This window comes from Uranotaenia lowii, chromosome 3 (assembly GCF_029784155.1).
Source record: "Uranotaenia lowii strain MFRU-FL chromosome 3, ASM2978415v1, whole genome shotgun sequence".
NCBI lineage: Eukaryota > Metazoa > Arthropoda > Insecta > Diptera > Culicidae > Uranotaenia > Uranotaenia lowii.
Genome location: NC_073693.1, coordinates 256,820,203 through 256,834,064, shown reverse-complemented (window position 1 = coordinate 256,834,064; position 13,862 = coordinate 256,820,203). Strand labels below are relative to the sequence as shown.

General features: G+C 35.4%; 1 protein-coding gene across 1 annotated transcript; it reads left to right on the top strand.

Moving 5' to 3' along the window:
* The first annotated feature begins 10,134 nt into the window (after window positions 1-10,134).
* On the top strand, window positions 10,135-11,075 carry LOC129753321 (uncharacterized). Its single transcript, XM_055749122.1, has 2 exons — window positions 10,135-10,488; window positions 10,560-11,075. The coding sequence occupies exons 1-2, from the start codon at window positions 10,135-10,137 to the stop codon at window positions 11,073-11,075; spliced, it is 870 nt and encodes a 289-aa protein (XP_055605097.1).
* The last annotated feature ends 2,787 nt before the right edge of the window (window positions 11,076-13,862 follow it).

Genomic DNA, 13,862 nt, shown 5'->3' with positions numbered 1-13,862 from the left:
CTGTTTTGTGTCGAAAAGTTGACTTTTTCAATAGCATTGAATTGAATAGTAGTCTGTTTTGGAATTCTTATATTATTAAACAAAAAATAAAATTTAATTTAATCTTTAGACTTTTTTTAAACGGTAATCAATGTCATTTATAGTTTTTGGAAATCATTGTCAGAATTTTATTTTAGTTGAAATTTATTATTTCATTTTTATGTGCGTACATGATGTATTTTATGCAATTTAGAGCTGAAAAGAGTATCGAAAAGTGCTACTTGTACAATTCACGACCTTCTTGATCTGAAATTCTCTACCATTGGTCGTCGACATGCGATAATTTTTTGAGATGTGTTTGTAGGCTGAATAACGGATTTTTAAGGAAATTTTCAGAATTTTCATACGATTTTGTATACAAATCGGTGCAAAACTTGATTTTTCCAGCACTTGACGTAATCATCCAACTTGGCAAGCCTCGTTGAATAAATTTACATACGTCTCGTTCTAGCCTAGAGATCTCCGTCTTCACTAGCTGCCAGCCAAGGTTTTCGTCAACTGTGCGAATTTCAGCGGCTAGGCTCCGCGCCGCCACGAGCTTCTGGGACTGCCTCTTCATGGATGCCCATCTGGATTCCAGTCAAGCGCCTCTCTGCAAATCCCGTATTTATCAATCATCTCTTCGCAGCTTGTGCTCAATCCATCTCCACTTACGTTCCCGAATCTCGATTTTTAGCGCCACGTTAGAAATCCAGTTGCAAACCACCAAGCGCGGATAATATTCCACAGGCAACGATTCACAAAAACTAAGAATTCCAAGTCGTGACGGCATATGTGCTCCAAGTTTCGCACTCGCACAACAATACTGATTTGACATTTGAGTTGAAGATTCGGATTTTTGATCCTAGAAAGATCTTTCGAAGATGTTTCGGAGACTCGCAAATCGGGCTTTTCTGTTCCGGGTTTCGAAGTCTTTTTTAGTACCACCATCAGGCGAAATCTGGCTGCCAGTGTCAAGATACTGGAAGCACTCCACTTTCTCAACCTGTTGCCCAGCTATGACCAAGAGAATAGAACGATTTTCTGGATTGATTTCCATCGACTTGGTATTTTCAACATTGACGTTGAGACCTTCTGCCTTGGAGCTTTCGGTGAGGTCGTCGAGTTTGCTCGACATCTCGGGCTAAAAAAAACTTTTTGCGGATCGTATCATGAATAACTATTAACAGTTCATAACATCGAATGTTATTTAAATTCGGAATTCCTTTGTAAATACATAGCTCGTATACAAAGAAAGTGAAATACCAATAAACATGTTCTTAAATTAACGATAATACAATTGACTAAACATTGTCATTTGCCGTTTCGATCATCGAGAAAATTCTACAGATCATCACCAAATGCCGCTTCGCATCACACAAATTACCATAAATCTTCAGCCCACACCCGAGAAATACCGAACATGGACGATGCCGGAGATATCGGAATTTTTCAGCTCAATGTTGTGGCATCAGAAAGCAAAACATGTCTGCCGCAAAAAGGCACTCAAAATTCACTGACTTACTTTCGTCATTATCGTCTTCATACATCTCCAGAAATAACCCCTTTCTGAATAGAACACATAGCCAACATAGTGGAAGCCGAGATGGGGGTGAACTTTTCTACCCCTAATCGGAATCGCTTAACATTCCCATTGTGAGCCACCCACGCGTAACCGGCGACGCCAAACGAGTGGGGATGTTCAAGGAGCAACTTTTGGGAATTGTTTTTTTTTTAAATAGAGAAAAAAAAACTTCCACAAGAGGTCATTAGGATCACGTTCCACCACAATGCATACAGTTTTGGGAACGTCAAATTATCCAAAGATTTAAAACCACAGTATCGTGATTGTCATCACACACATTTTGAACATTACTGAGCCAGTTTGCCATCGCATTCTTTCCTATCCATCGGAAACCCCAACCCCAGTACAAATGCATTATTTTATTATTGAATTCCTTTTCCGATTATGAGGGACATTCCAGGCCGAGAACTTCGTGAGAAAATTAAATATCTTAACTTCGTCATCATTGACAGCAGCAGTCGGCCCAGGCAAGGCGTGTGTATGGAACAATTCGTCCCCATTCATCCGAGTTTGCCTGCGACGAAAGAAGCTGTTGCTGGATTGTAGAAAGTAGATACCTATATCTACCGTTTCACCTGTCCAAATTGAATGGCTTTGGAAAAAGTGAAGTTGAATTACGCATGTATTATCTTTCAATAAAAAGTCCAATAAAAGCATTACTCAAATAGCGGCCGATTATCGAGTTGGTTCGATTTAAAAGCGTTGACGGCATTGACTATCTATCTTTATCAAATTTTCATTCCAATTTGGTTATCATATTGGAAATTGAAATTGATTTTTTTTTAAACTGATTTAACCGACATTTGAGGTACCTCTATTAAAAAATTATCCTTAACTGAAGTATCATTAATTTCCAATTGGCCATTATTATTTTTACCATAAAAACATTCTCATAGTTTAATTATAAATTTCAATGAGTGATTACTGATTCTCTAAACAAAAATGTTCCTGGCGTATTTTTTCAACAGATTTTGCAATAGAGATTCAATTTAATGAGATTTTTATCTCGTGTGTTGTTTCTTTATCTTCATGGTTCTGCTGAGTTAATATTTAATTTTTTTTTCATTTCCATACGATTTTCATATTTGATTTATTTCCCTTTTTTTAGGTGTTCAACATTTGATCTGATAAGAATCTTATTCTTAATTTTTAATTACTTTTTTGACATATTAGATAATATATATTCTTTTTGGATTTCAATTATATGAAATCGAAATAGACATTTGGATTATGAACTAAACATTTTTCCGTTCCTGCTTTGGCTTTAGTTGTAATTTGAATTTGAACTTATGTAATTCTTTTCTTTTATTCTTTAAATTTTGGTTTAAAAGTTTCTAATTTTCTAAAACAGAAAATTTTCGTTGGTAAAAGATTGATTAGATGAATTACGAATTGAACCAAGCATTTAACAGTTCTTATCAGAGTTTTTAAGTCTCTATTTAGTTGGGAAGAATAACAGCTTGCTGTTAACTTTCTTGAAAAAAATGGATTAACTCATCCGTATCCCAGAGATAATTGATGTTAAAACCAGAGGTGATAGTCAAAATTTGACAATAACTTCGAGTCCAAGAAGCAAAAATCCTTCCAAATTGGTTCCTCAAATGAATGCCTTAAAATTTGCCTATATGATCCTAGAAAAATAGGGCTTTCAGCTTTCGCAGATATTATAAGATATCTTAAAAGTAAATTTTCTTCAGCTGTATAATAGTTGTATTATTTTCTACAATCTCGGGGGCTTATTAATACTTTAATGAGCATGTCCCAATTTTGATTCTGATACAGAAATGAAATAATGAGAGGATATTTGGATCACAACAATTTTACCCATTTGTCTCCCTATTTGTCCCAGTTTACGGTACTATTCCATTCAAATTTAAAATCTAGTAACATAGCTTGAAATTCAAGAGCAAAACAATGGAAATAAAGTTCCAAAGCTTTATACCTCAAAATCTGATTCGGAAAATCCTATTTCAGAATTGAAACTATAGGTAATTAGAAATTTATTTATCGAAAAGAATTATCAATGAGAATTACATTTCAGAGCTGATAAAAAAATCTTTTTTTGCAAATCACGATTCAATCATATAATTTAGGAAAATTATAAAATATCAGACTTTAACAACCAGTATTAAATTAATAGCAATTTCCTGTAATCAATCAGTTATCTCGAATGTTTGTTTTTTTCAAACGTATATTTGCAAAATGAAAATCATCCAAAAATATTTGTGAGCTTGGCACTGATATGAAGAAGCTTAGGAAAATATGTAGATAACTCTAAAAAAAATTACACTTTCCTCTCTCAACAACGTGTGTATTATTTTAATTTGCAAAATTATAATTATAGAGATGATTTTTAACTGTTACAACTGTTTAACAAATTACAAAAAGTACCTTTTTATAAATATTTTCCCGCCTGGACTATTATAGATTCGCAGATCGAAGATTTAAAGCAGACTATCAAAATCAGTTTATTGTGAAAGTTTGTAAAAAAAAATTACTATTTTTTCCTGATTTTCAGATTTTTCAAAATACTTCTGATTTCGTTCAATTAAATTCAAGAAGCGGAGGATGAACAGTGTGCAGCTATTATTTTAGACGTATAAGCAATTGACACCCCACCACTGTTGCTCAAATTGAACATTTTTCACCTGGTTTTAATGTCCCTTTTAATTGACTCAAGTTTGAAATTTTTTGAAAATCATCCTTCCTATTATTTGTCTATTATTTTTATTTATTGGGTTCACTTGATTACAATAACGAACTCAATAAATGGTGGCTCCAGAGAGCCTGCTTAAAAATTAGATATTTATGAAACTGCCGCCGACCGCGGCCTTGAGGATAGCATTCAAATCTTCTAAGCCAGAAGTCATGAGATCAAATCTCGGTCACCGCATACACAGTACTCTTTCTGTGGGCTGGTGGTTTAAGCGTTTGTAAAATGCTAGCAGATGTACGCCTTAGAGTTAAATTAGAACTCTTCAAAGAAACATGAAGTTTCACTGAAATTCTATGTGTGTGTGTGTGTGTGTGTGTGTACGTTTGCATCTTATTGCTAAATGTTTTTGAATCTCGTCTCGTTTTTTTTTTTTTTGTTTCTTCAGATTAAAGTTTTTTTTTGCGTCGAGAGCATTCCCGATCAGAAGAGCATATCACAATCGTTACTCAAACCTATCTCAGCGAGATATTTATATCTGATTCAGTTATAGTTTTGAAATGAGATTTGTTGTTTGTGTTTTTCTTAAACAGAATTATATCTACTTTTGATAAAAACAATTTTTTCAAACGCACTTTTTCAAGTTTTAAGGCGAAATTAATCGATTACATATATGAATGAAAATAATAATTTTTGAGGCATCGTTTCACTTATATTTTCAAAGCTCAAGAATTTATATTGAATCTAGTACCTTATCAGTGCTAGTACTATAATCAATCTGTTTACTTTTTATTCAGAAGTATGAGTCGAAAGGAAAATACTGGGGAGTACTGTTGTTTCCGCTGTTTTGATCTGCCTGCATGCTTTAAAAGCCGCTATTGGATTTTCGGAGCCTTCATTTCAGCAGGTACTTCTAGTATTTCTTCTCAAATCCTGATAATCCTTTTCCAATTCTCTAATTGCAATGCATCAGGTAAACTTTCAATGTATTCCATTCATCTGAACGACACTTGAAGTCGACTGCCTGCCCTTCCGCGCATCCCTTTTAAAATTCCAATCGTCCGATTCCAATTCTTCAAGTAAACGTATAGAAATTCCCATTGTCCAGTTTGAGTCCACACAAACAACTGCCTGATTCCCGTGCGCACGCTTCCCTTTGAGAATTCCAACTGTCCGATCCTGATCGGGCCGATCCTTCAAATTCCAATACATCAGGTATACTTATATGAACTCCCATTGGCCAATTCTATGGAATCCAAACGGCTGCCTGTCTTTGCGCGCCGTCCCTAAACAAGCAGCCAGGATCGAGCATGCAGAATCAGTACGAAAATAAATACCCACCTTCTATGTAGCTCAGGTAGCGTAGTTAGCAAGGACACACAGCTGGTGTGATAGGATAGCATTGAAAAAATGGTGAGTTCAAGACTTATCTCTCTTATCGCCATCTTTTTTTTGCATACAAGTCCTATAAGATTTTTAGTTTATATATCCTATCTGGACGAGTTATAATTTTGTTTAAATTATAACAACGGCTGATATGAATTAGTTATGGTTGCATGGACTTTTTTATATAATTTGAGATATTTTAACATCCTACGAGTACTAAATTATAACTCATCCAGATAAGAAAATATTGAATATCAAAATATCTCATCTTGATATAATTTAGTTTTTCTCTTCTGATCGGGTTGGAGATGAAAGCTCAAATCTGAGAAAAAGCTTAAATCTGTGGAAAAAAGCTTAAATCTGAGGAAAAAAGCTTAAATCTGAGAGTTGTGCTTCACATCACACACCCATAACTGCATTCCTGTGGTTTAGAACAAGTTGCAGAAAACACAGATTTTTTCAACACTAGTCTTAAATTTATCCAACGAGGCTTGCTGGAGTGCTGAAATATCGAGTTTTAAAATGAGCTCATACATAGTTAATTATAACGCAAATAAAAAAAATCCCTTAGAAATCCATTAATTAGCCTACAAGAAATCCACCTTAACCAATAACCGCATGTGGATGACCATGCCAATGACTGAAGATTTCTGATCAAGTTGGTTCTGGGCAGTACTTTTCTATACTATTTTCAGTGTCGAAATGTTTACTTTTCGCACTGAACTGCAAAATGTTATGTTTGCAACAAGTAGTTCAGCACAAGTCTTAAATTTGTGCAACGAGGCTTACCGTGTTTTCTTCCAAATCAAAACAGTGTCGAGAAGTATAGCACATTTCGACACTGTTTTGAAACTTTATTGAAAATATTTCACTTTGATTTTTTTTTTTCGGTAGAAGAAACAAACTTCGTAACCAAAAACAAACATTTAAGCACGGAATCTGCCATTATTTCAGATCTGAAATAATGGCAACGTCGATAGAACTGTTCTCGCATAAGGAAAGCTCAGTAGGCCCATGGGTTGCTACGCTTTTGCTCGTTTGAAGTGTGCGTAAAAACACGCTCTCAAACCATTGGGCTCGCTATACATGGGAATTCTCTTTCTGGGTTTCTCATGTATAGTTAGCTAATGCAGAGCAAAGGCGGGAGCAATCCATGGGAGCTTTTCATCAACATGCCCTCTAGCCTAAAATTTCAACACCTATCAAGCTTTCTCCTATTGGCGCACTAATGCCTGTCTATCCACCTTTCTTTCAAATTCTATAAAATAAAATTCTCTCTAGTTTTCATTCCGCCGCACATGCCATTAAAATTATAATCATACAAATTACGGCGATTAAAATCATATAACAATTTATGAAATGCGGCTCCCGCCAGCTAAGTCCAAGATGGCAGCCCCATCGCGGGATAGGGACTTTAGGCTAACAACCTACTGTTCCCGATTTGAAATTGTTTCGGAATCCGAAAGAAAGACCGACCTAGATACTGCAACATTCCCGGCCGACTGGATGGAGGGTATCCTCGTAAAGGTCCCGAAGAAAGGAGACCTGACAGAGTGCGGTAACTGGCGAGGCATAACGTTGATCTGTACAACCCTCAAAGTACTCTGCAAAGTGCTCCTGAACAGGATCCAGGAGAAAATCGACGCTACACTCCGACGGCAACAAGCTGGATTCTGATCCGGACGATCTTGTGTGGACCACATCACAACGCTACGAATCATACTGGAACAAATCAACGAATTCCAGGACGCTCTTCTGCTGGTGTTCGTTGATTTCGAAAAAGCATTTGACCGACTTAACCATGAAAACATCTGGGCGGCTCTAAGGCGAAGAGGAGTACCAGAGAAACTAGTCCATCTCATCGAAGCACAATACGAGGCATTTTCGTGCAAGGTCTTGCACGACGGTGTCCTGTCCGATCCAATCCCGGTAACTGCTGTAGTGAGACAAGGATGTATCTTATCACCGCTACTCTTTCTAATCGTAATGGATGAGATTCTGACTGGATCGATTGACTGTGCACCGAACCGCAGATTGCCGTGGAATCCTTCAACAATGGAGCAACTGAACGACCTTGACCTGGCTGATGATATTGTATTGCTCGCCCAAACACAACCGGACATGCAGAGCAAACTCGACGACCTCACCGAAAGTTCCAAAGCAGCAGGTCTCAAAGTTAATGTCGGAAAGACCAAGTCGATGGAGATCAACACAGGAAATCCCTCCAGCTTCATGGTAGCTGGGCAACAAGTTGAGAAAGTGGAGTGCTTCCAGTATCTTGGTAGCCAGATAACGCCTGATGGTGGTACCAGGAAAGACATCGAAACCCGGATCAGAAAGGCCCGATTTGCATTTGCGCGTCTCCGAAACATCTGGCGGTCACGCCAGAACTCTCTTCGAACGAAAATCCGAATCTTCAACTCAAACGTCAAATCCGTATTGCTGTATGGGTGCGAAACTTGGTGCACATATACGGTAACGACGCGAAAACTACAAGTATTTGTAAACCGCTGCCTGCGGAATATCATCCGCGCTTGGTGGCCTGGCAACTGGATCTCGAATGAGGAACTACATCGCCGGTGTCATCAAAGGCCGCTGGAAATCGAGATTCGAAAACGAAAGTGGAGATGGATTGGGCACACGCCGCGAAAAGATGAAAACGAGATTTGCAGAGAGGCGCTAGATTGGAATCCAGAAGGTCATCGAAGAAGAGACAGACCCAGAAACTCGTGGCGGCGAAGCCTAGCCGCTGAAATCCGAACTGTCGACGAGAATCTTGACTGGGACCAGGTGAAGATGCTGGCTCCGCATCGTCAACAGTAGAGGTCTTTTACCACGGCCCTATGCACCGGAGGATCGGTGCGGGATCATTAAGCGGTTAACATTTCAATTGTGATCTTGGAAGGTGGGCGTTGGAAATTGTTAAGGAATATTGATTCAGAACTACATTTTTCTTATTCATTCAATTAGATCATATAATTTCATTCCATTCTATGTTTATCTGGACTTGTTTTATTCATTTTCTATTCAACCTAAAATAAAAGCCTTTAATGAATGTAATTGTAACTTGAAAAGTCTTCGAACTAAAAAATTATTGAAGACAATTCATTATGTGAACCCTCAAAACAAAATCAAAACATCTTCGAAACTAAAGCGTGCTAAATCTTTGCTTCAAGAAAATATCATCACAGAACCGTTTCGGAACCTGAAAATCCTTCGACCACAACCACTAGGTGATAAAAACAAATTTTACAAATAAAACCCGATTGCTTAATTCTATTTACAACCGATTGGAAATCAATGGTAGATTAAATTGAAAATAACCTCTGATAAACTCCGAACCGAAGCACAGTTCAGTTGTACAGAAGGCGCACCCATTATTTTATGGCACTGGAAGAAGGGGAAGCTATATGGCATAGTGCAGTACAGGTACAATACTCTCGCATTGCCCAAACCGGAACTCAAAACAGAAGGCACTTGAAACTGTCGGAACCAAATATAGAATCATCATGGCTGGATGCGTACCATTTCATAATAGCCATTGACCTAGTCGGATTGGATTGCGGTAAGGACGCGTGTTTTCAGCTCAATAATCATGTTCCGGTTAAGGTATCAATTCACGATATCTTTTTAGCAGTGATTTTAATCAAGCCGGAAATTAGAATCAAATTAACTGTGAAAACAATCAAATATTTCATTTCAACAAATTAATATGACCAAGTTTATTCATTACTGATTGTTCTCAAACGGCATGTGCAGAGTTTATTGTAGTAGAACTTGTTACCTTCACCATACCCGAGCAAATGGAGGAAATAACATGCAAAGATGACCAGTGCGGTTAACGATCCAAACTCTCTATTCGACATCACCAGACTGAAACAAATAATCGATAACTTAATGGGTAAACTGCAATAAAACACATAAAAATAGTACTAGCATAATTTTAAGTTAATTTTTTTGATACGCATTCATCAGTGTTTAATAATCTTGTAGTTTAAACACTCTTAAAAAAACACAAATTAAAAAAACATTATAACTTAATTTGTTGAAGCATTTTACCCCACAAGACCGAATAATTGACTAAAACGGCAGGAATTTTCTTCGATAACTGCACTTCATTAGAGACGGATTTTAATCAAAGCAGAACACACCGTCGGCTTATCTTGCATGTAATCGTGAAGGTAATTAAAGCTCATTTGGTCTTACTAGAACTTTCAAGTTGGTAACAATGCATTGCAATGTTTCAAAAAAAAACTGTAGATACATATAGGGGATATACCAGATATATTTTCCATATGAATATTCACAAAGAGACCATTACACATTTTGAATTGTATTGAAAGTGAAGATACATAATTATAACATAATACATTGTATATTTTTGAAAATAAGTAGGCAACTTTTTAAATGAAAGTTTGTCATTTTTGAACGCAGCATTCTTATAAAAACAATCATTTTGTGCAATATTCTTGGAAAATATTTATTTCGAATAATGGATAACATTGTCATGTTGAAGCTAATTAACAGTGCCCTTATGAAATTAAATTTGCTGGACGTGTTTCCAAAGAATTTTGACCAAATCCTTGAACCGTTAAAACGATTCTCATTTCGGCAATTTTTGGAACAAAAAATCGAAGCCTTGGAAGAATTTCGTCAACAAATCATTGACTTCGAATTCCTGAGCATTGACGGCTATTATAAACTTTCATCTTCGTCATCCATGAGGTCAGAGGAAGAACTCTTTAGTCGTGAAAAATATTACAGTTATGTAGAACTAGTCAGATATTTACGCAGACAGCTGGGGAATCTCACCCGCCTGTATGATCTCCACCACCTGCAAATGTTGGTGAGTAAATAATGGAATAAATAAATTTTAGAAACACACAATTAAGTACCTATTGTTTCAATTTCTTTAAGGACGATTTTAGTATAGAAATTTCTAGAAATATCTTTGTAAGCAGATGGGAAAAAGCTAGGAAAGAACAGTTAATACAGATGAAAACTTTAGAAAATCAAGAACTAGAAAATCAAACGAATCAGTCCTTAGCCGAAATTCAAACGGCCCTAGACTCTCGTCAAGTTATTGATAAGTTCACCGCATATGAATTCAAAAGAATAGAAGATCTCATCGAACACTGGATGGAGAAATTCGAACGGGAGAAAACTTTGGTCGAATCAGGACTCCAACGAGCTCGTTCCAAGAAAAGACACTGGGAAGATATGATTCAGGAATACGAACGTCGAACAGAGGAAATCGAACGACTGGAAACGCTGGAAGCAGAATACATCGATCACTTCGAAAAGACTGCCAGCGCTAAAATTATACAAGCTTGGTGGCGAGCCAATCTAAAGCGCCGAGGGATCGTACTGCAGCCAAAAAGACGTAAACGCGCAGCAAAGAAGGGTAAAAAGAAAAGTTTGAATAAAAAATAAAATACCTAATTCCTTTCTACATGGTTCATAATTGTAAAAGCTTGCGTGTTTTTCAAACTAGCTCGAGAGCTAATGATAAAATTAACCATATGGACATGGCAACAGCACCAACAAAATCAACGAAATGCCAAAATAAACTATCTTTGAACCGCAACCCTCCGACATGACAGTCAAATTTCTGCCACGAGTTTCCAGTTAAATGTTGCTAAAAGAGCAACTAAAACTTGAAGTAGTAATAAGTGTTCGTAACATTCCGAATAAATGGAATATCTCATTAAAAAACACCTTTTTGAAAAATTTGAATTTCTTTTAAACTTTGAAGAATTGTTCCTATTTCAATAAATGTTTGTTCGTTGTTTGTTCACATTTCAAATTCATGAAATGACGGATGTTGTTGACATGTTGTCACATTAGACTGAGTCAATTTATGAATTTCTCAAACCCGGGGATCTAAAATGCATCGTTTTGGTTTCAAACTCATTCATGATTTTTTAACAGAATTTTGAAGTCAAGTTTCATGAGAAAATTTGAACTTTTAAGTGTGTAAAGGAAAATTGAATATTTTGTACTGTTCTTCTGTGGAACCGAGCCTGCTAATGGTTTTTGTGCCAATTTATAAATTTTCTAAAGAAAATTTTCCACTGAACAACTTTGTTGAAGACCGTATCTTATTAGACAAAAAAGTTATAAGGGTTGAATGGAAGCGTGTCTTTTGCCATTGAAAAACAATAAATTCAATTGACATCACTGGCTTTCACAAAAAGTAGCCATGCCTCAGGATAGCTAGATTTCTTAGGTATACTACTCCGTTGCTTGCAAATGTGCTAATACCACTAATACCACAGAAAAAATAGTAATAGAAATTCCACAGAAATGTATAGAAAATTTTAAAAATATTAGTTTTCTAGAAAATCTACTAATTTTTAAATTCTGCAAAAAATATGAAATATTCACCTAAGTATTAACAATGTATTAAGCGCTTATTCAGATGAAAAAATATTATTTACGTTTTAATATAGTTTAAAAAAATTCTTTCCGCAAAATTCCTTATAATTATTTTTTTTCAGCATTCATTACAAGTAGTAACAAGTCATTTTTTAAACATATTTTTACAACATCATTTGAAAAAATGTTTTCCGCGATTCGAATATCTAGCTGAAATACATTATTTTTAAACTTATTTATTTTTGCATTTTTTTATACGTTATCTCCTAGTGTCCCCTACACTGCCAAATTTCCAAAGAAAAACGGTCTCTTTGTCAGAATATTGAAAGCTTTTTTTTAAACATCAATTTTACTTATAGCCTCACTTATCATTTAAAGAATGCAACTAATAACTAATTAGAACAGTAAGACCCCTCAATTTTTCAAATCCCATACATATCGTTCGAAATTTCATAACTATTTTTGACCCTACGTTTACACGGCTATGTCGATTGAAGTTAAGCGCAATGTCATGGCCGTAGGAACGGGGAGGGTTTTGGGGGGTAACCCCCCCTTAAGGGTGAAAAAACGCCAAGCGCGAAGTTCTTCTTTAAACTCAAAGTTTCAAATTCCTTATAAAATTTTTATGAAAGACCAAAATGATTCAAGTGTAACAATCTCGACTCAGAACTAAAGCTTAAACCTCGAAATCTTATCCCGGGTCCACAATTGTACTACAGTTTCTTTTTTCATTTTCTCACCTGTTCAAATTTAGTCCCGAATATCGAATTTCAGTAACATTAGAATTAGCTTGTCAGATTGCCCAGATTTTGTCCGATTTTTTCCACTTGCAAAATCAAAAAAAAAAAATGTAAAAATTTTGTATAAAATAAATTCAGATATCTCTTGAGGAAGGCCAAGACCAAAGGCCGAAAGTCGAACAAATTGTAAATTTTTCATTTGCTTACTTTTGACTGAAATGCCAATTAAAAAAAAAAAAGTCTGTAAAATTATGTATTTTGCGTGTTGTGAAAATTTTGTCAAAATTAACACAAATGTTTTCTTAGCAGTTTGAAATATGATTTGAAATTGACTGATGGGTATCGATAGAAAAAAAAAACAATATTTCAAGTTTTCCTAAAAAAAATAATAATTTTAATATTGGCAAGTTTTTTTGGAAAATAGCCCGAATTTGCGCGCCCCAGATACTTGCGGGAAAAAAACCTAAGGTCAGAATCATTCCGTATTTCGTTTTCCAAATATTTTATAAACATTAAAAATTCGATGTTTGTGATCAGATTTCGGCTTCTGTATCCCGTTTTTTGTTCTTCAATTTCAGCGTCCCAATATGAAAAGTTAATATAAAAAATTGCAAACCATTTTTAACTTGTGGATTTGAAATTTTTATTTTTATTCTTATAAGGAATCGGAACTTAAGAAAGTTTCATAACTCACCATTTTCAGTTTGATTCACAAGTCAAAATTCAAATTAAGTACTGAAGAACGAATTCATATTGAAAACCAAAAATTCAGAATTCAAATAAGAGATTTCTGGTTGAGGGTTCTGCTTATACAAATTTTGCTTTTTAGTTCATAAACAATAGGAATTCTTATCTGGAACTCAGATTCAAACATCGTTTTCAAATTCGGAATTCAAATTTAAAACTCAGGTTCAAAGACAAGATTCAGATCCGTAGTAAAAATTAAAAGTTTGCATTCAGAAGTTAAGTTCTATAATTTTGATTCTGGATTCAAAATTGAATTTAAGTATTCAATCAAAGCCAGTTTGCGTTAAGAAACCAAAAGAAATCATAAATTTGTATCAAATAAAACTTTATTGTGAAGATTTCCTTTTTGTAAAAT

Excerpts from the sequence above, each read along its gene's own strand:
- LOC129753321 (XM_055749122.1), top strand. The coding sequence starts at position 10,135 with ATGGATAACATTGTCATGTTGAAGCTAATTAACAGTGCCCTTATGAAA. Across the intron at positions 10,489-10,559 it reads TCCACCACCTGCAAATGTTG|GACGATTTTAGTATAGAAAT; the intron begins GTGAGTAAATAA and ends AATTTCTTTAAG.